The sequence below is a fragment of the Aspergillus udagawae genome (assembly GCF_001078395.1).
Source record: "Aspergillus udagawae IFM 46973 DNA, scaffold_1, whole genome shotgun sequence".
Classification (NCBI taxonomy): Eukaryota; Fungi; Ascomycota; class Eurotiomycetes; order Eurotiales; family Aspergillaceae; genus Aspergillus; species Aspergillus udagawae.
In genome coordinates, this window is record NW_025091264.1 from 4,548,878 (window position 1) to 4,575,575 (window position 26,698).

Sequence of the window (26,698 nt, forward strand, 5' to 3'; positions counted from 1 at the left end):
TACATCGGTCGTTACTAATGGTTAAGCAATCCTGCTTAGGTCTGGCAGCTTTGCAGATTGGAATTTAGGATCGGCCCACTATGATCACCGACCTTCTCACCCCGCAGACCACAGGTTTTATCCTGTTGGGTCTGTTTGCCGCTTACTACATCCTTCCGTACCTGCAGACATGGCATCTACATGATATTCCTTCTCCGAGCTTCGCTGCATTTAGCAACCTCTGGCTGCTCCTGCAGGCCCGTAGAGGCCACCGGTTCCTGAAAGTGGACGAGGCCCACAAGAAATATGGAAAAGTGGTTCGCATTGCGCCAAAACATGTCTCCATTGCGGATGACGATGCAATTCAGGCTATCTACGGACACGGAAATGGTTTTCTCAAATCGTATGTGTAACCCCCATTGAATCTTCCGAACTTTGACTTATTTACCTTACAGCGATTTCTATGATGCCTTTGTCTCGATTCGTCGCGGTCTTTTCAATACTCGCGACCGTGAAGAACATACCCGCAAGCGCAAGACTGTCTCTCATACCTTTAGTATGAAGTCTATTGGCCAGTTCGAGCAGTACATCCACCAAAACGTCGAGCTGTTCGTTCAGCAGTGGACCAAGCTCGCCAAGCTCAACGGTAACCCCCGGTCCGGCTATGCCACCATCGACGCTCTCAACTGGTTCAACTATCTGGCTTTTGACATCATTGGCGACCTTGCCTTTGGTGCTCCCTTTGGAATGCTCGACAAGAGCAAGGATATTGCCGAGATGCGCAAGACGCCTGACTCGCCCCCCACATATGTCCAGGCTGTCGAAGTCCTCAACCGCCGTGGTGAGGTGTCTGCTACTCTCGGCTGTCTCCCCAGACTCATCCCCTACGCCAAATATCTCCCCGACCGCTTCTTCAAGGATGGCATTCAAGCCGTTGAAAACCTGGCCGGTATCGCCGTTGCCCGTGTCAACGAGCGCCTCAAGCCCGAAGTCATGGCTAAGAACACCCGTGTCGATCTCCTGTCCCGTCTGATGGAAGGCAAGGACAGCAACGGCAACAAGCTCGGCCGCGAGGAACTCACTGCCGAGGCCTTGACCCAGCTCATCGCTGGTTCAGACACTACCTCCAACACCACCTGCGCAATCCTCTACTGGTGCATGCGTACCCCCGGCGTCATCCCCAAGCTCCAAAAGGTTCTCGACAAGGCTATTCCCGACGACGTCGATGTTCCCACGCATTCCATGGTCAAAGATATTCCCTAGTACGTCCCCATTCCGTCCATTCCCTTTCCCTTTCATTACTTTGCTAACAATCATATCCAGCCTGCAATGGGTCATCTGGGAAACTATGCGCATCCACAGCACCTCTGCCATGGGCCTTCCCCGTGAGATTCCCGCGGGCAATCCCCCGGTCACCATCTCCGGTCACACTTTCTACCCCGGCGACGTCGTCTCCGTCCCCAGCTACACCCTCCATCGCTCCAAGGAAATCTGGGGCCCCGACGCCGAGGAATTCGTCCCCGAACGCTGGGATCCCGCCCGCCTTACCGCGCGCCAGAAGGCCGCTTTCATTCCCTTCTCCACTGGTCCTCGCGCCTGCGTCGGTCGCAACGTCGCCGAAATGGAACTGCTTGTCATGACCGGTACAATATTCCGGCTCTTCGAGTTTGAGATGCAGCAGGATGGACCCATGGAGACACGTGAGGGCTTCCTGCGCAAGCCTCTGGGACTGGTTGTCGGGATGAAGCGGAGGGCTGCGCATGCCTCTGTTTAAAAAAATACAAGTTGAGCAATATGATGGCTGGTGGAATCCTAGGATATGACTTGGGAGGAATTGACCATTGGATGGGGCCCGCGATAATGCAATGAATCATCTGTATTGAAATTTTTTTTTCTTTCTTCTCTCATGTTTCTATATCTTCGATTCACTTCTTTCGATGTGATCACTTGTTCATGCATTGTTGATATCTTTCGGGTTCTTCTGGTCCTCTGCATGATGCCGTTGAGCAGCGCTTCCTGCCGGTGGTGAGGGGCATTAAATAAATACCAAATCCTACGAAGCGATCAAAACTTCCCACTCAATAAGACTTGAAAGTTGTTGTCAAATTATGGATATTTTGACCTTGAAGTAGCTTCATAAAAGCATTATCGTAAGTCATCATATTATTATCATTGCCACGGGTTGCATGTCTAGCCAGGCAGGAAGAACATCAAAACCATAGAAGAACACTACGGAGCCCCCACAAACATCCCCATAGCTCAGACAAACAATTCCCACCTGTATCTAACAGGTCGCATGCTTGAGTCGACGCGCACCTGCACGGCATCAAGACCAAGTCTCGGGACCGAAAGTATGGCCATCTGGCAACTTAACCTGGATGGCCGTTCCAGAGGCATCCATGGTGTCAGCGGCGATGTTGGTACCCCACCAACTTGGGAAACTCGTGTTGGTTAACTGAAGCGCGAGGAAGATCAGGATGGTGCACAGCGCCAGGCCGACGTCCAATCCTGCTGACAAAACGTAGGTGTAGTGCATCCACCATCCACGGAAGCGGTTGCGGATGTACCTGTTGAACACAAGACCTACGATGCCCCAGCTGAGGTAGTTCAGCGGCGTCGCGGGGGGAATCAGTCCCGCACCACCGAAGATGACGGGCGCGCTGAGGTACCGGATGGGACTCTTGGGCCAGTAGCGAGCACCGATGTAGATTGCAACGGGCAAAATGGCGCCAGCGAGCCAGAACCACATGAGGCCGGAATATATCTGACCGGGAGAAAACATGCGGGAGGGGCCGATGACACCCCAAATAATGGAAGCATTGAAGAATACGCGGCCGTTGGGACAGGTGTAGCGGTTGGCCTGATCTTCGTCGCAGACTTTCGTAATCGCTCCAAGTGCCCAGTTCATCGTGCATATTTGGACGACCGAGGACCACAAACAGGCAACCAACTGTCCGGCGAAGGTCACGCGGGGCGGGAGCTTCATGTAGTGGCCTAGGTTGTACTCAAGTCAGCCCTATGATCGTGCTAATTCGACGACTCTTCTGTTTTTGATAAATGACATACCTAGTTTCATGTCCTGGCAAAAGTACAGACCTTGCGACATGGTGATGTACCCGTAGGTCTTGAACAGCATCATGGCCATAGGGCGTCCCGGCTGCATGTAACCGATGATGAACTCCGTAATGACGTTCAGTCCGATCTGAATGTTGGTCGTTGCCTGCACGAGACCAATGGGCACAAACCACACAGCGGCGATAATCAAGGAGACGAAAAAGGCCCACCAGCTCAAATGAGTTGGATAGCCCAGTGCAACGCCTAGACCCATTCCGATCATGACCAGTGAAAGTACAGCATACCACCACAATGGGACGGTCTTGAATCGGGACATGAGACGTCCGTGGACGTCTTCCTCCTCCTTACCGAACTTGCGTACCCGCGCCCACAGCTCCTTCCCATGAAAGAGTCCAGTATGAAGGAGCAAAGCGATGATGGTAGCAAAATTTAAACCATAGTTCAGAGCGAATGTGGTGGACAGGAAAAGAGGCGAATATTGTGCATACTTGGCTTGGTCAAACTCAAAATTTGGGGTCAGAATTTTAGACACTTTGTACGTATGGGCAGTGTTGTCGTAGCTTTTCGAGTCGCTAATGGGCAAGTACTTGCCGTACCACATACCACTATAGTGCACGCCCATTGTGGTGATCCAGAAAAATATCACCATACCAATCAGAGTATTCATGTGCGCATGCCACGGGGAGATCAGGGGGCTGAAGTTGAAACCAGAGACCTGTGTCCAGTCAAACGTGATGGGAATGAGGGAAAGCCCGGTCCAACCACCAAAGAGCTGGTTGATGACCGGGTTCTGGGGCTTGATCCAGGTGATGAAAGCGAAGGTACTCAAAAACGGAGCAATGTATCCGGGGAACCAGTACCAGACGAATGATCCGATCATGCAGTACAGAAAGAGGCGGTACTTTCCAATGGTCCATCCAGAGACCTTTCGTGGATCGGGCTTTGAACGATCGTGCAAAGCAGTAAAGAGTGCGGAGTTGATGAGAGTGGAGGGCCAGATCATGGCGGCTGGCGTGACCAGGAACCGATAGAAGAAGCCGGCCATGCCAAAGCCTAGAGTCTGGGTAGATATGCACATCAAAATCTCAAAAGCCCAACTATAACGCTGCTTGTAGAAGGCTCTCTGAGCGAGCAGCACATCCGTCGCATAAGCAGCACCACCAGCAAAGGTAGCATTGGACATGATGACAATAAGAGCATGCTCCTTCTTGCTAAACGGTCCAGGGTTGAGGTTGCAATCGATGCCGAAGAACCTGAACTGCTTGCTGGGCATTACCTTGTACCAAGCCAGCCCCACTGGGAAGGCGACGACCTGGATCACGTACGAAGGGATGATAATGTACGGCTGGCGCATAGAAAACAGCATGTTGAGAGCTGAACCAATGGTGCAGAACACCAAGCCGATAGTCCAGGCGCGGATTGTGTTTGTGTGTCCACCCTCATCGTAGTTTGGAACCGCGGCGCGAACCTCGACGTAGGGCGAATTTTCCATAAGTTCATGGGCAACGCCAGCACGAGTACCCTTGTCGGACGTGTGCAGGGCCTCCTCGAGCTCCTCAGCCACATCGTCAGGGAGATTAGGATCCCACTGATGTTGCTCCTTAATGTGCCTGAGATGCTTCAGGACCTCATCGGGCGCCGTCTCGTCCGCCAGAGAGTTGTCGCTGACGGCGACCGTGGGCTCGATGATCTTCTCCTCCTTCATATTGAGGAGATGATCGAACGGTTGAGGTCGGCGGCAGATAATAGAAGAAATTCTTCAATGCAGGATGTCTGCAATGGATGAGAGAAGGAGTAATAGTGGAGCAGAACCGTCGTGAGAAGGATCCACCTTTGGCTGTTCCATACACGATCGACAGGGGAGAGAATTAGATGATCAGAGAGGGATGAGAGGGGAAGGGAAGGGGAAGGGAAGCAGGAGGAAGATCAGACGCAAAGCAGATGCAGGGGGTCACGTTATATACAGAAGTGAGAGTGGTGCGCGGGCGAGAACCATCACAGACAGGGAACCATCCCCCCAGCAGGTCTCGCTATCACTATCCCAACCAGATATCGGTGCTTAATTCAGGGCCGACGGTAACCCGCCACGTTATCTCTGGTTACTTTCATTTAATATGATTTTAGCCACTCAAAGATCATATCTCAAGGAGGGGGATGGGGCCCGCTGTCCGCCACCGAGATAGTAAGTCATTTGCTCTTGACAGATGTTACCCTGATAGGTAACCAGTTAATAAACGCATGGTCTGATCGATGGTTAGTTCTATGAGGGGGCATTCCAAAGTGATTCTCGACACGTGTGACAACGAAGGACTCGACAATGATAGCTTCCCATTGGAGGAACCCGACCGGTTGGGAGTCTGGGGTTCCATCCTTGAAAGACATGAACCTAGACTGCGAGTTATCGGCGACACAGTCCACGGAGCTATACTAGCGCCCCTGTTGCCATGGCCGCAAAGCGACGCAATCAGAGCTTCTTATTTCTTATTTCTGGAGAGCAGTGTTCCACCGCGCTGGTGACGCCAGACAGACTGACGGGTTAAGCGAGAAATGAGAACGCTCAGAAGCTGTCCAATACTGATGGCAGCGTGTGGGAGCCCTAGTTTCAACTCTGCAATTCATTAGAAGGTTGGAACGACTTCTGATTGCCCCGCCGGGAGTCCGAACCAATGTCCAGGTCGCACAAGGTCTCAGGGATACTCGACGGCGCCTTTACTCGACTAAAGTTGCTTTTTCACATTCGCTCTTTTTCCCATGTTGCCTTCCATTCACTGGCTGTGGGGTAAAAGCCAGGACCGGTCGTAGTCAACATGCCTCTTCCAGACTTGCCGCTTAAGCCCCGATCGACATCAGTGAAGGCAATACTTCTGGGCTATCTTTGATTAGACTCAAACTTAAGCAACAAAAGACAAGACTAAGTGGTCGGGGGCTGGCTGGAGATAAATTCGGCCGGCCATATGTGCCAAATCCGGGGTAGCGTGGTCTTCTGCATCAGACAATGGGCACTGGCTTGCTTCTGAACATTTTCCATACCCACACGACAAAAGATCATGTGGCTTCTGGACAGACGAGATAAAGCGTGGGGAGCACAATCGCTGATTTCGGTGGCAAGATTCACTTATCTGAAGCCCAAGTGTGTCTCAGATATGTCGCTGGGTATGGATTGATGGGATCAGGGGGGGACCCGGAGGAGGATACGGAGGATTGGATTTGGAACAAGACGGATGATAAGCTTGCTGCGGCGCCCCCGCCCGGGACCACCCACGAGGCTTGTCCGTGATAAGCCAGCGATAACCGCCACCAATGATCCTTTGAGCCTTTGAGAAGTGGGAGCGGAGGAACTTGGCTTCAGACGCTGGGAGAATTGGGGCCGCAGCAAATGAGTCCTTGAAAATTCCGACTGTTGTGACCTCCTTCCATATGAATCACGGAATTTATTATGCGATAGCATTACTTACCTTGGGGCCAGTTCTCAGATGGCCACGTACCCGATGTTACTTGACCCTTGGTTTAGCCGAGACAAGGACTACTCCTGATCGTTATGCTGCTTTGTACAATGCTGTTGTTCGGGTGAGACCAATTTCCTTTTTAAGTTTGCAAGCGCGTGTGTGTCAAGGTCCGAGTGGTTTCACACGTTCACGACCCACCATCAAAGTCTAGTTTTAGTTTGATGCAAAAGTGGGCACAAATTCTCGACGACTGAGTATATGCAAGGCCAGAATAAAGGCATTCCACAGACGAGCTGCCCAGATTAGAGAACAATAATCGTTTAGACCTTCTACAATCGTATCTCTCACATTGCTAGATTGTCCTGAGCTTTCACGCTGGCCTGTTCCCAACCTAGCCTGGCGCTAAGGCCGCTACGGCGCCGTTTCTATCCATGGACAGACAGCAAGCGAGGCAGATAAGGAACGGAGCCATATCCCCATCCTGCATATATCGCCTGTTAACCTCCTGCTTTATCTGCACTAGCTCCGGCGGACTAAATCAACCAAATTTAGGCGAGAAGTATGCATCTTATCACGTTCAGGTCTAAGCGTAGGATAGTCTAATTTATGCGGGCTACGGGGAGGACTTCTTTTCAACTGTCCTGATCCATACAACGTCCGCGATGAAGTCAAAGTACGCGTCAGCAAGGTATAAACTCTGATCACCATCACAATGTAGGAATGGGACCAAAATTCGCTTTTGGGTTCGCTGAACGGCGAATCGCCGTTCATGTCGTGATCTGGCTTCGACCTAGTAGGATTCCGCATGAAACACTGTATTGATTGGATGCGCTCTGGCGGAGATTACTCGGCAATATTATACCTAGGCGTGAGCTTGAGAAGGAGACAAGGGCTGTTTTTCCCCCTGGCATTATCGACTACAGCTATTGCTAGTATTACTCTTATCCACATGAAAATAACCTGACACCTATATGTACTCTGACAAAAAGGATTTCCTGAGCAGAAAAAAGGCTCCGCCGATTGCAAAAGATGCTCTGCTTCCTGATAGCCTTCAAAGCAGTGCTGCGAACTTGCAAATCCTGAAGATCAATGCCAACGAGATGTTGTCCACTATCCCTCCGCAAAAGGTCCACCTTACGCCTCGAGTTCCCGGTCAATGATCTCTAGGTATACGGGCCGGTAGGCAGGAAGAATTCATCTTCGCACAATGCCCATTCGAAATCTGCGAGGAAGTAGTCGTCGGCACGAGCTGAGTCCTGTCTCTCCACAGAGTTGACCATGGTGCTGGCGGCCGCACTGGAGTGGTTGCGATTGTTCTCAGCTCCTGAGATCATGGGGTCATCAGCCTGTGCAGGATGAGTTTCAGGAATGGGAGGTATACCATCCGCGGCCTCCCCCTGCGGAAGATACATTATACGATACTGCGGTTCGTTTTCGTCTCGCCACCACCAGATCGCGTCGAGGACGGGACTGAGGACAAGACGACCCCGCACCCTGAGGGATGTGTACGCGCTGCCATCAGGCTTACGGTAGGCCTTGGTGCTATTCCAGAGCTGGTTCAGGATGAAGACGGCCTTGGCGGCAGTATCGTTCTGCTGGACGGACATCTCCTTGGCGAGATTGATTCCGGCGAAAAAAGAGGTCCTGGCTCGCTCGAGATCCAGGTCGCAAGATGTGTATAGCTTGAGTATGCGGAGCAGGGACACTGAAGCGAGAAGGAGCCCGAAGTTTATCTGTAAGGGGGTAGTGACCAGGCGGCCAGGTGTTTGACCTAAAGACTGGACGAAGTCAATGACTCGGCAAGCCGCGGCCAAAAGGCGAGGCAAGGAGCCCGTTGAAGATAGGATTTCGGTCTTGTAGAAATGAAAGGCTAGAATACTCAAGCGGCACAGAGCTATGTGGAATCTGTCGACTGCTGTAAGGGCGTCAGCGCTGTTCCTCCTTGAATAAATCAGCTGGATCATACCGGAAGTGAACTGGGATTCCAAGTCTGTGATTTGACTCTCGTATGTGCGGAGAATGATATCCAACGATCGCTCCTGTTCCAAAGACAAATTTCGCAAGCCGATTTCTACGACTGCCGCGCTGCATCTGGTTACCAGGTCCAAGCATTTCAGCTTCAGCACCAATCCTGGTGCGATTCTCTGGAACAAGCGATGGCTCTGCCCGAGTTCCTGGTGCATATCGTTGAGAGTGCGAGCTAATTGCCCTTTGACAATACAAGAGCTATAAGACTGTGAGCAATGCTGGCAAACCCTTGGAGTTAAGGACTTACTTCTGATAAGCAATCACGCAATGCGCCCAGAGTTCCGATCGCCGGATCATATCAGCTTCGGACGGGGCGGAAGTTTTAAACCTGGAAAACTCATGGCTGGACGTGGGTATGTGCGTGCCGTTCTGCATGGCGATATGCAACATCATGCCGCTCAAGGTGAACATTACATCCGACCGAGTTTTGTCCTTTGCAAAGGGCCATGTGAGAAGCAGCAACAGTCCCTGAACCGTGTGCCATGGTGTTGTTGACAAGGCTGAGAGTAAAGCCATCTCAACAATGCCCCGAGAGAGAGCTGTCAGTAAGGTAGGATTTTTCGGGTAAGACCTGCACGCAACCCCAATAACAGCCCAGAAAAGAAAAGGAGAATGTGTGTAATATGCATTGGGTGTCAGCCCGATGTCGAGAATGGGAAGGAACTGCGAATATTCACGGAAGAACCTGTAGCATCACAGTCAGCGTTGTAAATATACTCGGTGGGCCATCATCCAACTGTTATCATTGGCTTACACTTGGAACAGATCATCAATCTCCGCTGCCTTCACCGTTACATTATTCAAGGTACGAGGAACTGTCGGCTCTGGACGACGATTGTCCGGCTCGATATCCACTTGGGCCAAAGGCTCTTCTAGACCTGCCGAGGATAGCAGCTGCTGCGCATACGACGGAACAGGAAGAGCAGCGGCACAAGAAGGAGAAGGACCAGAAGCCGGAGGAGTGGGGAGAGCAGGAGCAGGAGGGATAGGAAGACTTAATGCAAGCTCGCTGCTTGCAGAGTGTACTCCCATCTCTGCTGCAGCTGTGAGCATGGCTATGGGCGAGGCATGATGCGTTGGAGCCTGCACAGCTTGTAATTGTCGCCGGAGCTCATTCGCCTCATGTTCCAGTTCGGCTCGACGCCTGCGTAGATTTGTCAGCCTTTCAGCCAACACAAACCATGAAACTGGGGCAATACATACTGGCGTTTATGCTCCCTTCGAAAAGGGTCTGAGATGACACATTTAATCTGAGACTTTCGGCATCTTGTGCATGGCTGATCAGGGTTCAAATAGGCATCGCATTTGTGCTGATGATGGAGAGTTAGTCATGAAGAAACACTTGGAGTAGGCCATGCACTCCAGCATTCAGTGAGCAGTAGCCTACCTTTTGTTGTCTGCACTCTGTGCATGCTTTCTTGGCTCGCTTAAGCGAAGATCTAAGATAAGCTTCTTTGTTAGCGTTGCTCATGGAACCCACCCAGGAACGTTCGAGAAGGGGTGAAGAATCTCACTGGGGGTCCATTTCATCAGCAACCATTCGCATGTATCGGGAACAACGGAGCAGAGACTCCGCATTCTGCTCCTGCACTGATAATGTAAAGGATCTCTCTCCCTGATACTCTTCGCGATGACGGTTGGACTGGCGAGAAGAGCTACGAGTTGAAGAAGTTTGGGCCATCGGAGATAGTGCCATAATGTCCGTGACTGGTGGAGAAAGCCCCAGAACTGCTGGCGATGATTGACATTAACTGGGAAGAAGACTGGTTTGCTGATATTTGGGGTTGAGGCTAAGGTGATCTTAGGAGAGACACTGAGCATTCACTTAGCAAATCGCGACTCATAGCATCCTTTAGCGAGACTACTACTTGGTTATGGGTGAGAGTCACGTAACACGAGACGTTTCCAAGACGAGGATTGGGGATATAAGTGGTGATTATGGATCTTATGGTCTACGAGATTCAGCTTTGACCTATAAAAGCCCTATTAAAACTCATATTAGATATCATAGTTCAGCCATGACTCGGCGTTCCATCTCACTCATAGGTATCCTTCTTCTCGAACTTGTACCTGGGCTTGTTGACAATGACGCTATACCCTGGCATCAGGCCCGGAACCGGCACGGAGATAAGCAATCAGGCCGGATATAAGTAGCTCCGATTGGCTCCAAGGTCCTTTCCCGGCTTTGCCCTAGATGAAGCCTGAGCAATATCAGGATAGTACGTCGGGATTCATGAGTATTAATTGCGAATTCAATGGAAGTCACCTCTCTATTGAGAGCCTCAGAAAATGTGTAAAGGTAGATCTGGCGGATTATCCCTCAATCCATTCAGCATTGTGCCCACTGATGTGCATCTCCGGGCTCAAAGCCGCCGTGACTGGGGCCTTTCGCTAGCCTTAGGGCATTCGCTTATTATCAGTGACGATCCGCTACTATGCTGCAACGGCTGACGGAACTGACTGGCCAACTTTGAAGCTCTGCCATGCTTACGCAAACATGGCTGAACTTGGTGCAGTCGCAGGATCGCCTGCGATTGATGAGCAAACATGTTCCGACCTGCGGAACGCACGCCTGGAAGATTTGTATTGCTCGAGTCTACTAGAGGTCTACTGTGAAGATGAAGTCGCAACCAAGTGTGTAGGTAAACCAGGCTTCGAAGTTCTCTCCTCTCTTTGCTGAATGGATACAGCTCTAATAACCGTCACATGTCTAAATGAAGCACCTCAGCTGTCGCACAAGCCCTCAGCTGTTAATACAGAATGTTGGACAACATGGCTTTAAGACACCTGATCCGTCTAAATGTTAATGTATGGTTGTCCAGGGTAGTATGATCACAGCTCTATCACCCCGAATCCTCATACAATCGACATACCATCTAATACTCTTTTAACCTGCGACGGTATGATAGTCGATGCAGGTCTCCGTGGGGACAGTCAAAGGTAGTAATGCCGATATCACGGTTACAAGAACCTTGGACCTTCTCTTTCTGACTGAGGATCCTACAATTTTCACATGTGGACGAGACGCATTAGGTGCTATTGCCTTGCAGGTGACGAATACGACTCGCGCTTGGAAAAACTTGATGTACAGTTGGATGCCTCCAGCTCAGCATGTCCCATTAGCCGGACACCGTGTTGCTGTGTCGCAATCGACAACTCATCTCGCATATTGAGGAGCAGATCCTACTTCTCGTTTCCAGAAATAGAAGCTGGGTCCTGCAACTCCAGTCGTTGCGGAACATAGACCCTCACTGCAGAGCAGCTGCAGTGGCTTATGTCGTGCCGAAATTTGGTATCGACGGTGAGAGCAAGTTCCCTATTCACGTGCCAGAGGGGGGTTCGTTGCACAGAGCCTCCAATGGAACGTCATCGGGGACAATTTCAGTTTCGCTTGATGCCACCTTAGTGGTGGCATTTGCAGTACTTCTGCTATACCTGGAGTCCGGTCGGTGATTGATCGGGCAACTCTCCGGCAGGTTGAAGCTGTGCCCTTAGTTTACTGCCATGGAGAGACCTGCCGTCTGGGTAATCTCAAGAATCACTATCGATGGATCAGAATAGATCGAAGCTTGCCCTAATCGTCTCAGCACTCTTTTGTTCCGTTCCTCTAAGGAAATCACTGATACCATCTCGGAGTAACCAACCGCCACTGCTTACCCTGTCAGACTCCGATACATGGTGCATTGCCAGACTGTATCTAAGTATCAATAACTACCTTTGCTTGTGCAAGAATCCGATCTGGGTAGATGCTATCTTAGAATTGTACTCCCGACGAAGCTCCATCAGAAACGAAACGATTTTCTTCTGAACTACCTCGCATGACTAAGGTGTCAAGTGTCATATCAATGGTGCATTGCTATCGCTGTTGTTATGCAATTGTTGCCGTCCCCTGCTCTATGGCGGGATGTACTCACCGTGACATCACAAGGCGCTTAATCCCAACAATGAGGCAACAGATAGATTCAAACAATATACAGCTACTAAGTCTATTTCAAAATTCACTGTAAAGATCACTATTTTGTTTAACTGTAATATAAACATGAGTTTCGATCTCCCTTCTGTTAGCGAACTCAAACGCGCGGCCGAGGTCGGCCAGCGCATCACACCCGAAGATGTCTCCGTCATAGCACAAGCGGAGAGCGAGTTGACAGGCACAGGGCCTGTGAGGGGAGGACCTGCAGGTTAGTTCTCCCCGATCGTAGAAAAAAAGGAGAGCATCCGATATTGATTGCACTTTAGCAACGGCACAGAGCCTGGCGATGCGGCAGATGAACTTTGACACGAAGTTGGATGAGATCTCGAGGAAGCCGCAGAGCCATATCACCCAGGAGGATGCACGAGAGATACAAGCTACGGAGGTCAGTCTGCCACTCGCCTTTTCACGTTGTCGAGACGAAGCGGTTTGATGGCATTTTTAGGGTCGTGCATTCAACAAACCCCCTGGTGCGGGCTCCATCGCCGCTCAGGTTCGCTCCATTGCCAACCGGAACGAGGCACTGGGACTTCCACCTGTCAATGCAGGTGTTGATGTATATGTGACTAAGGATGATGCACGAGAAGCGCAGAGAGCCGAATCGTTTGTGTATGGAGGGCAAAACCCCGCGGGAGGGATGGCGGCTCAGATGCAGGTAAGCGGAAAATATCGGGTTGGCCTCAGGTAACAGACTGACAAACTGCTATTTTTTGTAGAGCGCCGCCGATAAGATAGAGCATGTCAGAAGAGTCAGCGGTCAGGAATGATCAGGAGAGATCGTCGGGGGGCTGGAGACTCCACCGTGTGGATATTTTGTGGCTTCAGAAGAGGCGGAGTCTGACCATCTTTCCAAGTTTCCTCTTTTGAGTTCGAGATATGACAGCATGACAAGAAGGGTCTGAAGTCTGCAGGAAAAAATGATTCACCTCATAGTATAGTTCAGCCCTAAGAATGCCAAAATTTAGGTCTCATAACCTCATTCAATTCTAGACAAGCCTTAGCGTTGGGCACCGAGACGAAAGCGAGGTTTTGGTTGGCTAGTTTCGATAAGCTGACATGGATGCTGATGTATAAGCCTCGAAGCACTGTCCAGCTGAATTGCTCTGCTAATCAACGGAGAGTATCCGTCTGTATTGCCTCGATGATTCAGAGATTCAGAACGCTTGTGGCTGGTTCAAGGACTTGACTCTCCTATCAGTGGTCGGTGCGGGGTTGGAAGAGGCCAAAAGCGCACCTCACTGGGGCCATGTGAGCAACGCCCGCTCCAAACTCAGTTTCACAGAATTGGTAAAAATAGGAGATTATCCAAGCCACATAAATCCGTACTCGGCAACTATTATTAAGGCTGAAAGGCTCAAGGAGTCCCAACAATCTGGGTTTCTGACGTTTTTATGTGTAACTGCTCTTTCTTGATTATATTCCACAACGAAAAGATTTCCAATTCCCTAGTACACTATGATCGCTGTATTGATATAGACTGACTTACTGCTTGTTGATATCAAACTTCGCATAGGCACCAAGTGGTTTTCTTCGGAAGGCGTCAGCAGTCAGCACAATGGTCAAACAGACTGTTTTCACCACCATTACGCCCCTCCCCTCATACATCACCAGAGATACAGTTGTGGAGACACTGCATAACCATAAGGAGATGATAGAGCTGAATCCTCTAGTCATCAATTTCGCTCAATGCAAACCTCCTAGCTTCGCGCCCGCAGACGAGTTCCACACCGTTTGGTACGAATTGACCGACAGGATATCCTATCTACCCGGAGGACTTCTTCAGGGCAACGTCAGCTACAAAGGCTGTTTCCATGATCTTCCACGCGGTCTGCAAACGCATGTCTACGCACCGACGGGACTCGATATTCGGGATAAATGGACTGTCTGCGGGAATATGCCGGGCGAACCTCGCGAGACCATCGAGCTGGGCTTACCAGAGGCCCCTCGGGAGGGATTGTACTTGCGCGAGGACATCCAGATGCGATGTCAGATCTGGGCCACGAGCTTTGTCAAAAAGACCCTGAAGAAAGCACATGCAACGCTGGTCGATCGGCTGGTCATGAAAGCAAACCTTCTGAAAGAACGTGCGGAAAACAACTCTGTCTCCTTGGGTTCTCCGACCTCGACTTCTTCGCATAGATTTTCAGTAGCGTCCGCTGAATTACCAGTGCTGGATTATGGTCAAACAGTGCATTCGCCCCGTGAAAAATGGCAGCAGGTTCATGGACCGAATAGTGCAGCCAATAAGAAAAATCCCTTCCCATCAGCCAACGAGCTTCCTGGATCATTACGGCCTGGGCAACTACCGGGCCTGGCAACACCGGAAATCCAAATTAATGGCGTGTCTGAATCCAGTATATCGGCGCAGCGGACAGGGGTATCCCAGAACCAGGAGAGGCACTCGCGCCGATCGTCTTATCACGGCAAAACACTATATGAACTGGAATAGAAAGATCGACAAAGATCTGATCGAAAATCCCTGTGCGCATCTGAGTGGTCGTGTTTAATTTCGCCCTTGCAATACCCCGCCAATGGAGGAAGCTATTGGCCGTATGGATAGGTGGTGCGCGAACCTAGACCTTGCTTAAACCCAGATGGTCTCAGTTTCGTACCAATGGATACTCGTCTCTTGAGGGTCGAGATAGGACGATATGAATCACTTAAGAAGATGGAATTCGTAGTGCATTGTTGCGTCCGGGCGAGGTTGCCAGCCAATTGAGCTGGAGAAGCGTGAGGATCCCGATTCGGAAAATGAACCTCGAAGCGGACCGGCTGGGTCTGTCAGTTAGTCAGATACTTCAAAGTATGAATAAAGTATTAGTGGCTTTGCTGTCGTGCTTCGGCTCGTTGGACTGCTTGTCACCATCAATGGGCGGCGTCCTTCCGAGTCTCTATTTATGCAAGCGTGACAAATCTTTGCGCGGGGCTTAGGATTTAGGAATCCCGACAGGAGCAAAAGGACACCAATCAGAGCTCATTGTCGCGTCAACGGAGATATTTGAGAATGCACTTTGTCCTGTAGATTTGAAATAATGTGATAATATCCCGAGTAGAATGTGGTTCCCGCTAATTCTGATTCATATTGGCGTTTGTTGGTGGAATTGTCGCTGCCCCTCCTTCAGCCCCAGCAGATGAATTCCAACAAGGGAGCTTTGGACTAAAAATGCCCATTGACAAATACTGATTAGACGGGGAAGTGTCTGGGCCGAATCAGAAGACCAAATGGCAATCCAGCAGAGGAGCTAGAATGCGCTACTAGAGCCTTTTGGTTAGTAGCAGAGAAACGAAGAGAAATGAGCTCGGCGCGACAGTGACGCAACTCTCTCGGTTTCTACCACGGTGCCCCTCCTCCATCATTCTTCCCGTGAGCCAAACATGGCCGATCCTCAATTGACCATCGGCTTAAACTTCGTTTGCTCATTATTGAATAGGGAACGCCACTAGTGGTCAGCAATAATAATGGCTGGTGGTTCCAAAACAGACGGAGGAGCAGGAGGGAGGGGGCGATTTGGGGTATAAATAAACCCCCCTCATCGCCATTTCTCTACAAAGGTACTCAACTTTGAGCACCTTGTTGACTCTATCGTGATACCTTTCCTTTAAATTAGTTATTATCAGTCGAATTAGCCACAATGCCTCTTACTGGTCACTGCCTCTGCAACGCAGTCACTTACACTGTTGATGTGGATCAGCCCGCTCTGGTAGGATATGACCACTGCGATGACTGCCAGCGTCAGACTGGCTCGACTTACTGTATGATGCCAATCTTTTTCTTACTGCTTCTCAGTTTTTTCATACATTAACGTATAATCATTTGGTTGGCTAATGATTACACCCTTCTGCAGCGCTCGTTGCGGTCGTCCCCAAAGACAAGCTGAAGATCAATGGCCCCGTCAAGAGCTTTGCGAAGAATGGGAGCTCCGGAAAAGCCGTTCATCGTATTTTCTGCTCGGAATGTGGTTCGCCAATTGCCCACGACCCGGACGCTGCCCCAGAGATTATCGCCATCAAGGCTGGCACCTTGGACACCGACATCAAAAGGAATTTGAAGCCGGTGCGTGCATTCAGAAGGCGCCGCTATCGGGTTAAATATGCTAACTACTTGTGTCTCTATCTAGGATACGGAAATCTGGACTGTCGGCAAGCTTCCTTTCTGCCAGGAGCACCTGGCCAAGCCTTTCGAGCACATGCCCCAGTAGATGGGACGAAAACACGAATTTTGCTTGGTCAGACGGATGAATGACCATTTGGATATACGATGAAATCAGCAATACGAGAATGAAGTTTGACTTTTTAGACGCCTTGTTGCTACCGGGATGGAACTACATCCTTCGAAAATTTGGTCTCACCTGTTTGAAAACCTGTTGTATTAACTGGGAATATATTCAAATTGCAAAACTGCACCTGTAGCAGTTGCCATCCTCCATTTTACTTTGTGTTGAAGTAAACTCTTCAGGCTGTATTCTACGAACCTTGGGCACTTTATCTGTTCAGTCAATCAGTGAATAATACTCAGCAGTGCAAACGTGGATGACAAGTTGTTTGCGGAATATAATAAAGCGGACTCTGGTGTTAATTCCCTCCTAATCACCCGAACAGAGTACGGAACTTTAGCTTTGTTCCTTTTATCCCCTCTCAGGACGTGCTCAACACGCTCGAGCTATGGCCCGCTCGGCGCATTTATATACATATCTGTCCTATTAAAGGAGCACATTGACTAGGGGAGCATCTCAAATGGGTTCAGAGCACAGCCACCATGTCATCAGGGACCCTTTACATCAGAGACTCGCGCACCAACGCGGAGTATGAAATCCCAATCAGACGAAATGCAGTCTCAGCGACGGACTTCAAGAGGATCAAAGCCCCGTCGGCTGGCGCAGACCGAGCCGATCAGGTCGGAGGTGGACTACGCGTGCACGACCCCGGGTTGCAGAATACTACCGTGGTGGAAACAGGGATAAGTTTTTCGTGCGGATCTCTGAGCTTCTATGTGGGATGATACAGCTGACAGGCTGGCGACTCTTAGCGATCATGAGAAGGGACTCCTTTTGTTTCGTGGGTATACTTTGGAGCAGCTTTGGGACAGCGATTTCGAGGATATGCTGCACCTTCTCGTCTGGGGGAGTTATCCTACGGCCTCGCAGAAGAAGGAATTGAGCCGGAAGCTTGCTGGGGAAATGGCCATGGTACCCAAAAGCGTGCACAGGACCATAGCAACACTGCCGTAAATTATCCATGTCAGCAGAGGCTTCGAGTTCTCGCTAACAAGGTAAACCACTACAGAAGGACCACCTCTCCCCTGCCTCTCATGTTAGCCGGACTTTCAGCATGTCTAGCATACGTCCCAGAGAGTATTCCTGCATCAACTAAGCCCGATTTATATCAAATCAACCGCAGAGAGGTCAACCACGCAATCATTCGAACTGTTGCAGCCTACGCTGTCGTTTTCGGGTTGGTAAACTGCCATCGAAGAGGGATTCCGTTTGCACAACCATCTCGTGACAAGCCTTACCTCGAGAATCTGTTCCAGGTAGCAGGTCTGGTAGATCCAACTACCGCACTCCCAGATCCAACAAAGCTGTCCTGTTTCCGGCGTTTTGCCATGCTCAACGCGGACCATGGCATGGCTCTATCTGTATTTTCAGCACTGGTCACAGCATCATCTCTCACAGACCCTATATCATGTGTGATGACAGCAGTAGGGGCAGCATTTGGCCCACTTCATTTCGGTGCTACCGAGTCAGCCAACCTCGCGCTGCGGGAGATTGGAACGCCAGAGAAGGTCCCCAACTTCATCGAAGAAGTGAAGCAGGGCAAACGAAGACTCTTCGGATACGGACATCGCTCGTACAAGGGAGTGGACCCCAGAGTTGCTCCAATAAGGTCTATTCTCAAGGATCTGGATGCCTCCTCGAACAGTCTCCTAAAAGTCGCCGAACGGATAGAGCAGGTTGCCTCGGCTGACGACTATTTCAAGAGCAGAGGACTATACCCCAATGCTGACTTCTACGGAAATTTTGTCTTCACAGGGATGTAAGAGTCGTCTGTGAGTTCAGCCTGGAGAGGTGACACATTGGCTAAGGGTGTCTGCAGAGGGTTCGAACCAGATATGATCCCGGCCGCCATGATGGCTCAGCGTATCATGGGCGTAATGGCACACTGGCGGGAGTATATGTGTAAGTCTTTGCAAGGATCGGTAAGATTTCGGCGAGTTTCTGACTTTAATATGTTTAGTGAAACGCGGCAAGTTGTTTAGGCCGTCTCATATCTATACTGAGGAAGTCAAAGAGGATAAGCCCCTGCCAAAGATATGAAGACGGATTGCAGACGTCCAGACAGTCAGAGTGAGCGATGCTAGGTGTAGTTTAATATAATCAGAAAAAGATAGTTGAGGTCTTCAGAACCGACCATAGTAGGGCTATCGAGGAGTAGAATAAGTGTAGTCACCCGGCTAATGTGAACGGAAGTGAAATGCGCCGGATTCTGGCAGTTTTGAGCATTTAGATGGAGAGAACTGTGTTCAAGATGAGGTCGAAACTGTCAAAAATAGCGATTCTGCAAAAAGATATACACTTCATGTTTTTATGTGCCGTCCGAATATCACACTATGACAGGGCAGTCGAGTGTCTCTCAACCACCAGCTACTGAAACGACACCCCTCCTTTCCTCTCATTCTGCATCACAGCGGTATTCGGTCTTCACCAATGGAAAGAAACGCCTCATCATTCTTGCAGCTGCTTTGGCCTCGAGCTTTTCACCTTTCTCGGCCAACATCTACTATCCCTCTCTCAATTCCATCGCGGCAGACCTACATGTTACCAGTTCTCAGATCAACTTGACCATCACCACGTACATGGTATTCCTCCTAGTCCATTGGTTTTTGCATTTTTTCAAGTAATGTTTACTGATGGAGACAGATATGTCAAGGCCTCGCTCCGTCCTTCATGGGCTCCTTCGCAGACCAAGCCGGCCGACGCCCAGCATACATCCTCTGCTTCGTCATCTACATCATCGGCAACATTGCCCTCGCGCTCCAACACAACTATATCGCTCTTCTGGTTCTCCGTGCCGTACAGAGCTGTGGAAGCAGCGGAACTGTCGCCCTCGCGTCTGCCGTGGCAGCGGACGTCATCACATCCGCCGAGCGAGGCATGTACATGGGTATCACCTCACTGGGCAATATCCTAGCTCCATCGCTTGGCCCAATCCTAGGCGGGTTTCTTAGTCAGTACCTAGGCTGGCAAGCTATATTCTGGTTTCTTTCTCTCGCCGCAATAACCTTCTTCATACCGCTCTTCCTCTTCTTCCCAGAGACCTGTCGCGCCATTGTCGGTGACGGGTCATTTCCAGCTACAGGATGGAATCAATCAGTCTGGAGCCGGTGGCACAAACGACATGCTACTACTACCTCTAACTGCGACGTCAAAGGCTCCCCAGATACCTGCCGCAACGCCCATCTAGCGCCTCAAAAAAGAAGCATCACCTTCCCGAATCCCCTGTCCACACTCCGCCTCCTCTTCGAAATCCCCACTGGCCCCCTCGTCCTCGCCAACGGTATAGTCTTCGCAAGCTACTACTCCGTCACAGCCGGTATCCCCTCCCAATTTAAAGCAATTTACGGACTCAGCGACCTAGGCATCGGCCTCAGCTTCATCCCAGCAGGCCTAGGCTCCCTCGTGAGCGCAACCTTCAACGGCCTTATCGTTGACTGGAACTACATCCGCCTCCGTCGCAAAAGCGGTGAACCCGTCTCCAAAGACCAGAAGCAAGACCATGGCGCGTTTCCTATCGAGAGGGCACGGTTGCAGATCGGGCTCCCTATGACGGTACGGTTGCGTTGCACCCCTTCTACTTCAAGGATCTTGTTGCAATTGCAACGGGCTGATATCAGCAGGTCGCAGCGGCACTTTCAGTCGCCTGGTACGGCGCACTGATCGAAAGCAAACCGGCGCTGAGCGTCGCGCTGGCCCTCGTGTTCCTCATCTCGTTCTGCATCACGGCCGCATACAACGTGATGAACGTCCTCCTCGTGGATCTGTACTACACCACGCCGGCCACCGCCATGGCAGCCAACAACCTCGTGCGATGCTTCCTGGGTGCGGCCGCAACGGCCGTCATCCATCCGATGATCCAGAAATGGGGGAATCAGACTACGTACTGGGCTGTGGCGGGGGCGATCTTGAGTGTGAGTCCGTTACTGGGGATGGTCTATTGGAAAGGATTGGGATGGAGGCGCAAGCGGTTAGGAGAAAATGCAATTGCTGCGTGATATAAAGCGCATTCGAGCGGTTTTATTCATGTCCGTTTATTTCCCGGAAGGTTTCGCGTTACACAGTGCTCTTTTCGGTAGATTTGGCCTCCTGGTGCGTATAAATCCATCTGTCTTGTCTCCGTCTCCTCGAGCAGACAGCTAGTCAATCGATCAAGATTTTGAGCGCTATTCTGCGTGGCTTGTGTTCAATATGAAAATATTTATCCCATTTATCTTATTCACAGCCATATCTTCCGCACAGTGGGCTCTGCCTCCGGGAACTCCCAGTCTGCAAATGCGATACCCCTCGACCCCCTGGATTTCCCCAGGCGATACCATCAAACAACCGGGTACGTCCGTCACCATTCCAGTGGCCGATGTAGACGATGGCTCACGCGATAGTGGAAACGAACAGATGCACTCCAGATCCCATGTATCAGCACTTTGAACCTCAACACCGCGCGCACCTACCTCCTCCTCTTTGTCGACATCGACGTGGTCTTGGAATCGTGCTCGACTACAGTCTTACATTGGTACCAGCCACACATGACGGCATCTGCTACCAGTCACTGCAACGACAATGGAAATGGATGGCTAGTCAACAGAACTTCCAACGGAGCAGAATACATCGCGCCCCAATCCCCACCATACACACGCCATCGATACGTCTATCTTCTCTACGAGCAGGACCCTGACTATGTGTTTCCAGAATGCTTTGGCCACATTTTCCCCAAGACCAGAGAGGGACGAGGCGGGTTTGATATTAAACAGTTCGTCGAGGTTGGTGGACTGAGAGCGCCAGTGGCAGGGAATTTCTTCTACGTCGACAATGATGCGGCAACGACGACAGCGGCATCAGGAGGATTAGTGCCCACCACAACGTGGTTCAGATCGGCCCCATGCAGGACTGAGGAACCAAAGAGCACAGGCTTCATTCCCATGGAGGCAAATTACGAGGTCGGTCAACAGCAAGTGGTCATATAATTTCACGTAGGACAGAGAGTGTGTACCAAGGCCGTAGCTTGAACTTTATGTTGCTCCACGAAGCGAATCAAATGCGAGATGTAATCAAGGCAGACTGCTTTTTGGACGCTCTGTCAAACGCGATATGGAAGAATAAGTAGAGACGTTGCTCTGTGTAACCATCCGGCACATATTAGCATAGTACAATTAAAGCAGAATTGCAACGCACAGGCGGGCCATGCAAGTATCGCCATCAATATTGGATTACTCGCCTCGGTAGCCCAAGTCTCAACATCCACTCCCCCGTGAAACGCGAACCATGTAACATGAATGGCTAGAGGGCTGCAGTGCCAATGCTACCTCATGGTCTGTTCGCGCCCTCAACTGTCTCTGCTTAAGGGTATGGGAATAGCAAGAGGCGTTCTAATCGATCGACACAAGGTATACCGTCAGTGCAAAGTTGCAATCCACTCATATATACAAACCACGGTAAGAGAATGAATTGGCTGGGACAGGATCTCAGGTATTGCCCAGAACAGTACCTACATTCTCGGTCGTGCCTTTCTTTCGTCGGGATGAACCGAGACAAACAGTCCAAGCCATCCCCTGATCAGCTTCCCAAGAGCGTCAAAGTGCGCTCGACCTGCAACGCATGTCAACAGGCCAAAATACGCTGTAGCCATGAAAAGCCGTCTTGCCGAAGGTGCCTGAAGCATAACATTGAGTGCATCTACAGCATGTCTCGACGACTGGGAAGACCTGCGAAGAGGAGGGAGTCTCAATACGTCGGCCTTCCAGCGGATACGCAGCACGTCGACCCTCGGCGTCATCAACGAGACAAGAAGGCGCCAGTCTCCAAGCGAAAAGCAAAAGAAAGCCAGGTGCACAACAAGAAGGACGATGAAGACGACTTCCCACAGAGTCCTGGAGAAACAGCATATGGCACCATTGCCGTCGACCAGACTATGCTAGACGATATCTCCCTCGATGACACTAACCTGAGTACGCCTACCTTTGGCGAAAAGGATCAACTGCCATCATTTGCAGGTAAACTACACTCTCTCAGAGACCTAACTAAGCAAAGTCATTGACGAGAAATGTATCCTATAGTCAACGATGCCATCGATTTCTCCTCTGACAGCTGGCTGCAAGAATTTCTTTCTCAGCAAGGTCCAGAACTTGCACAAGAGAGTGATCTCTTTGATGCACTGGCCCTTGAAATCCCCAAGAATGATAAGCCATTGGCTAGCTTGAAGCAGGGTTGCAATGATTCGGAGTCTTCACCGAAGAGCTTTCCCACGTCGTCGCCGGTAGGAGAAGATCATCTGCGGACGGTGAGCCTTTATCTCGCAGATGACCCCGTGCCCCACGACGCAGTTACCAGCACTACCCAGTGCCCTGCGACGGTCCAAGCGTCCTATCCTGAATTCCTCAAGAAAAGTGCTTCAGTCAAGCCTCAGCAGTTCTCAATGGCAGAGGCGCTGTCTGGAAAATCGTGGACTACACCAGAACAAGCCAATCTGCTTGCCCATTCAAGAGCTTGGAAGCGTCCGAATGACGTTGGCTCTCCAATTTATAATCTTTCTCCAAGCCTCACGTCCGTGAGTACTGCGACTGGTCGCCAGTGTCGATGTCAGTGCCCTGAACAAGTCATCAGCGAGCTCATCCGTATAAACATCTGTACCTCTCGAACAGGACCATCACCTACGATTGATTCCATCTTGGGCTCTCAGCGAGTTGTTCAACATTTGGCAGAAACTATCCTGCAATGTGCTCTCTGTTCCAAGACCCGAGTTAATCTCCTCATGGTGGTGGTTGTCAGCATTGATAGTTTAATCACCACACTTGAAGACCTCATATCTGGGGACGGTCGTTTGATAGAGGGTGTTTTGCCTGAGTTACATGATCATATTCTTCTTCAGCCAGATTGTGGGCAGCAAATAGCGACGGATGGGAGCAATCGAAAGCCCTCAAGTGGCGCTTTCCATTTCAGGGCCGAGGTAGAAAGTTGTCCTTTAATGGTCGGAGGATTCTGTGTTCCGCTGGAGGAGAGATGTCTCTTTGTACATCAAGTGCTGTACACAAGGCTGACTGGACTATTGGCCATTATCCGCCGCATAAGGTATTGCACGCAGCAGATGCTTGCGATATCTGCTTCGCGTGGAAGGTTGAGCATGATGATGGAGACGGATCGGAGATTACAGCTGTTTATGATGAGGATGAGGATGTTCACCAAATGACGACGATAGTGGGTTCTGTTGCGATATACTTGTCTATTGAAGCAGGCCAGTGGCATATTCTCTTCAAGCCATGCCTGGATCAAGCATTAATATTGATTTTCAATCTCAAAACCCGACGAGGCCGATGTCTGAGAAGTCGGTGATTCAGACCGATCTTGTGATCAGTCTGAATCGGCCTGTTCCTAGCTTGTCGCTCAGCAGTGTGCAGCTTAGTAGCATGTTAGAAACAACACTTACACCTGTTAGTATGACGCTGTCCCTGCGCTGAATACCACCGCTACTCTATTATTGATCCTTCGCGAACATGAGTTTCGCAATGTTGCTGTAGAAATTGGTGTGACCTTCAGCTGACCTGGAAACGTGCGTGTACCACATTGAACCATGGTTGTTCAGGGGCAGATCCGTCCAGTCAACTGCAGAGAATGGTGAGGCTGGCTTGTCAATGTTCTAACGGGAAGTATATTCCAGATGCTGCTTTGATTGGGTGCCATGGTAGAATGCGATTGTGCATGTGAATAGCACAGAGCTATGGGAGTTACTGCAACCCACGGCACCCATTGGTCTTTCAGCTCTGAAGAGGGCTTGTCCGTTGATTTGTACCACAGGGAGTCCTACTCGACAATGCCGATGAGCTTAGCAATGTCAGCCCCCACTGTCAAGATATCTGGACCAGACCTCCGATTCTTCTCTGGTATCCTCAGCATTTCCATCATCCGCGTATTCGCGACATCGCATCGACAATGGAGATGGAGCATACGTGCCAGTGTTCCATGGAAGGGCTGCATCTCATGAATGAGCTCCGTAGCATCCACACAGTTGTGGAACTTGGAACCATCTTTGATTTGATCCATCGTGTCTGCAACCAAGGCCAAGCGATCATCAAATGCAAGGACTGCAGGAGAAGCCCCCAAGCATCCATAATGACCTTTCCTACATTAGCAGAGCAATGTCTCCTCCTATTCGAGGCGATTTGTGCAGCGTACAGTATCAACCGGCAGAACACCTTGTTCGATCCAACAATTCTGGCCGTTGAGCAGCAACTATCCCCGTTTATTTGTGTTAGAAGCGCAGTGCTGCTAGGGCAAACGGAGCTCAACGAGGAGGAGTCAGTTCTGCTTGTACGGATGCTGCTAAGTCGCAATCTCATGAGGCTCTCGGGGCTTCTAGAAGCTCTCAGGGACATCATGCGGGCGCGGCCAAAAGAGACTGTGCATACGCACCGTATTGGGACGATGTCGTTTCGATCCTGGGACACTTTAATAGAGTCCATCATTCACCGGCTCGTGATTTTCATGGAACAGTTTCAGCTCCAGTTCAGCGAGCCTAGCGTCCTGCGTGTTCCTCGTTTGCGGAATCTGACTGGCATACTTAGTTAAAACGACGTGCTTATCGACTCTGTGTGAGGGATTAGCTGCACCCTATTTTGAAATTGGAGAGAGGGCGCGGTTCATCTGCCTTTGGATAGACTTTCATATTTTTTTTCAGCTTTTTCGGTTGTAAGGATGAGACGAAATGAACTAAGAGCATACATGGAGCCTCCAGTTTACCAGTTCAATCTCATTACTTCCCTGCTAATCCGAATTCAGTGAATCGTTCCCATGCTTTCTTTGTCTCCACTCGAGGTTGTGATAGTCTCGTAAATCTGTCATGATCGATGAAAAACGTTTAACGTATGCTTATTTGGGCCAAGGGCGCTCCCAAAGTCCGACCCACTGATCCCAGCCAATGACCTTGCCAACCATGGCATCTTTGATCATTTGCTTGCTGACCTGTTCTGCTTGGTCGAACTGGAGAGGCTCGTTGAGTGCGATAATGGTGAAAACGTACCGGTGCAAGCCGTGACCCAGTGGTGGAGCAGGACCAATATAAGAATTGCCAGTCAGATTAGGAACATACTTCCAATTAGAACGAGTCAGTCGTTCTCCTGCATCTTTTCTCTGTTTGATGTCGGCATGCGTTGCGGTGGTGATCGTTGGAGGGATACCATAGAACAGGCCATGATGGATCACGAGACGGGGAATTGGCAAGTCAATGTCTTCGCAGATCAGCACATACTCCTTCACGTCACCTTGCGGAGGAGGAGTCCAGCGAAGCTCAGGAAACCTGCCCTTGCTGTCCTCGGCGAGACAAGTATGGAAGTCGAGCAGTACTGAGCCGGTGGGGCCGCATTCCGGTGCTTCAAGGGTCATGTTGGGCTCGGGAAGATCTTTGAAAGCAGCACTTCTGATGATCTGCTTCGAATCATGACCACGGACGCGATATAGGAGCTTTCCCAGAGCACACTGGAGGTAGTCAAGGATCCCGGGCATTTCGCTTGCTAGGACTAGTCAACCAGACGACCGGATAGCAATGGAGATTGCTGATTGCCTTTGAGCAACCGCTTCGAGAAGAGTCGAACGTAGTTTGAACTTGATCAGAACCAAGAGCCGGTGACAATAAGACAAAGTGGGAGGAACAGATAGTACCTGGGAGAAGAAGGATACAAAAGCTACTGCTGGATGTCGTTATTTGTATAAAATGAGGAAAGAAGGAAGCCCTGAACCGGCCCGGTAGCGGGTGCTGCTTCCATTTCTGGACAAACTCATGAGGCACTGTGTTTGGCAGGCGACAAGTACTGGAGTTCGGTGAATTATGCGCTCTCTCTGCCAGTAGACCAAAGGCCAAGAAGTCTGTGGAATGCATTTTGCGAACCCACCCCTTCTCATGTACGACAAGTCGGATAGATTGTGTGGAGTGGAACTGC

General features: G+C 50.4%; 10 protein-coding genes across 10 annotated transcripts; 7 read left to right on the forward strand and 3 right to left on the reverse strand.

Moving 5' to 3' along the window:
* Positions 1-80: 80 nt before the first annotated feature.
* On the forward strand, positions 81-1,753 carry Aud_001485 (cytochrome P450; the record flags this gene model as incomplete). Its single annotated transcript, XM_043286983.1, has 3 exons — positions 81-382; positions 435-1,241; positions 1,303-1,753. The coding sequence occupies 3 exons, from the start codon at positions 81-83 to the stop codon at positions 1,751-1,753; spliced, it is 1,560 nt and encodes a 519-aa protein (XP_043142918.1).
* Positions 1,754-2,305: 552 nt separating this feature from the next.
* optB (small oligopeptide transporter, OPT family) lies at positions 2,306-4,759 on the reverse strand (the record flags this gene model as incomplete). The annotated part of the gene is made up of 2 exons (XM_043286984.1): positions 2,306-2,973; positions 3,046-4,759. The coding sequence occupies 2 exons, from the start codon at positions 4,757-4,759 to the stop codon at positions 2,306-2,308; spliced, it is 2,382 nt and encodes a 793-aa protein (XP_043142919.1).
* A 2,904-nt stretch (positions 4,760-7,663) lies between these two features.
* Positions 7,664-10,106, reverse strand: Aud_001487 (fungal specific transcription factor domain-containing protein; the record flags this gene model as incomplete). The annotated part of the gene is made up of 6 exons (XM_043286985.1): positions 7,664-8,415; positions 8,467-8,726; positions 8,776-9,213; positions 9,283-9,672; positions 9,916-9,967; positions 10,100-10,106. The coding sequence occupies 6 exons, from the start codon at positions 10,104-10,106 to the stop codon at positions 7,664-7,666; spliced, it is 1,899 nt and encodes a 632-aa protein (XP_043142920.1).
* Positions 10,107-12,567: 2,461 nt separating this feature from the next.
* Aud_001488 (uncharacterized protein) lies at positions 12,568-13,268 on the forward strand (the record flags this gene model as incomplete). Its single annotated transcript, XM_043286986.1, has 4 exons — positions 12,568-12,709; positions 12,768-12,886; positions 12,947-13,156; positions 13,218-13,268. The coding sequence occupies 4 exons, from the start codon at positions 12,568-12,570 to the stop codon at positions 13,266-13,268; spliced, it is 522 nt and encodes a 173-aa protein (XP_043142921.1).
* A 788-nt stretch (positions 13,269-14,056) lies between these two features.
* Positions 14,057-14,950, forward strand: Aud_001489 (uncharacterized protein; the record flags this gene model as incomplete). The annotated part of the gene is made up of 1 exon (XM_043286987.1): positions 14,057-14,950. The coding sequence occupies one exon, from the start codon at positions 14,057-14,059 to the stop codon at positions 14,948-14,950; it is 894 nt and encodes a 297-aa protein (XP_043142922.1).
* A 1,183-nt stretch (positions 14,951-16,133) lies between these two features.
* Positions 16,134-16,700, forward strand: Aud_001490 (GFA family protein; the record flags this gene model as incomplete). Its single annotated transcript, XM_043286988.1, has 3 exons — positions 16,134-16,254; positions 16,347-16,555; positions 16,620-16,700. The coding sequence occupies 3 exons, from the start codon at positions 16,134-16,136 to the stop codon at positions 16,698-16,700; spliced, it is 411 nt and encodes a 136-aa protein (XP_043142923.1).
* Positions 16,701-17,257: 557 nt separating this feature from the next.
* On the forward strand, positions 17,258-18,815 carry Aud_001491 (putative citrate synthase; the record flags this gene model as incomplete). The annotated part of the gene is made up of 5 exons (XM_043286989.1): positions 17,258-17,469; positions 17,528-17,725; positions 17,785-18,534; positions 18,595-18,677; positions 18,736-18,815. 5 exons carry the CDS (start codon positions 17,258-17,260, stop codon positions 18,813-18,815), a joined length of 1,323 nt encoding a protein of 440 aa, XP_043142924.1.
* Positions 18,816-19,108: 293 nt separating this feature from the next.
* Positions 19,109-21,736, forward strand: Aud_001492 (putative MFS efflux transporter; the record flags this gene model as incomplete). The annotated part of the gene is made up of 5 exons (XM_043286990.1): positions 19,109-19,357; positions 19,419-20,327; positions 20,396-20,686; positions 21,015-21,102; positions 21,168-21,736. 5 exons carry the CDS (start codon positions 19,109-19,111, stop codon positions 21,734-21,736), a joined length of 2,106 nt encoding a protein of 701 aa, XP_043142925.1.
* A 554-nt stretch (positions 21,737-22,290) lies between these two features.
* Aud_001493 (Zn(II)2Cys6 transcription factor domain-containing protein) lies at positions 22,291-25,331 on the forward strand (the record flags this gene model as incomplete). The annotated part of the gene is made up of 3 exons (XM_043286991.1): positions 22,291-22,762; positions 22,826-23,316; positions 24,561-25,331. 3 exons carry the CDS (start codon positions 22,291-22,293, stop codon positions 25,329-25,331), a joined length of 1,734 nt encoding a protein of 577 aa, XP_043142926.1.
* A 300-nt stretch (positions 25,332-25,631) lies between these two features.
* Aud_001494 (YbhB/YbcL family Raf kinase inhibitor-like protein) lies at positions 25,632-26,264 on the reverse strand (the record flags this gene model as incomplete). The annotated part of the gene is made up of 1 exon (XM_043286992.1): positions 25,632-26,264. The coding sequence occupies one exon, from the start codon at positions 26,262-26,264 to the stop codon at positions 25,632-25,634; it is 633 nt and encodes a 210-aa protein (XP_043142927.1).
* Between the last annotated feature and the right edge of the window lie 434 nt (positions 26,265-26,698).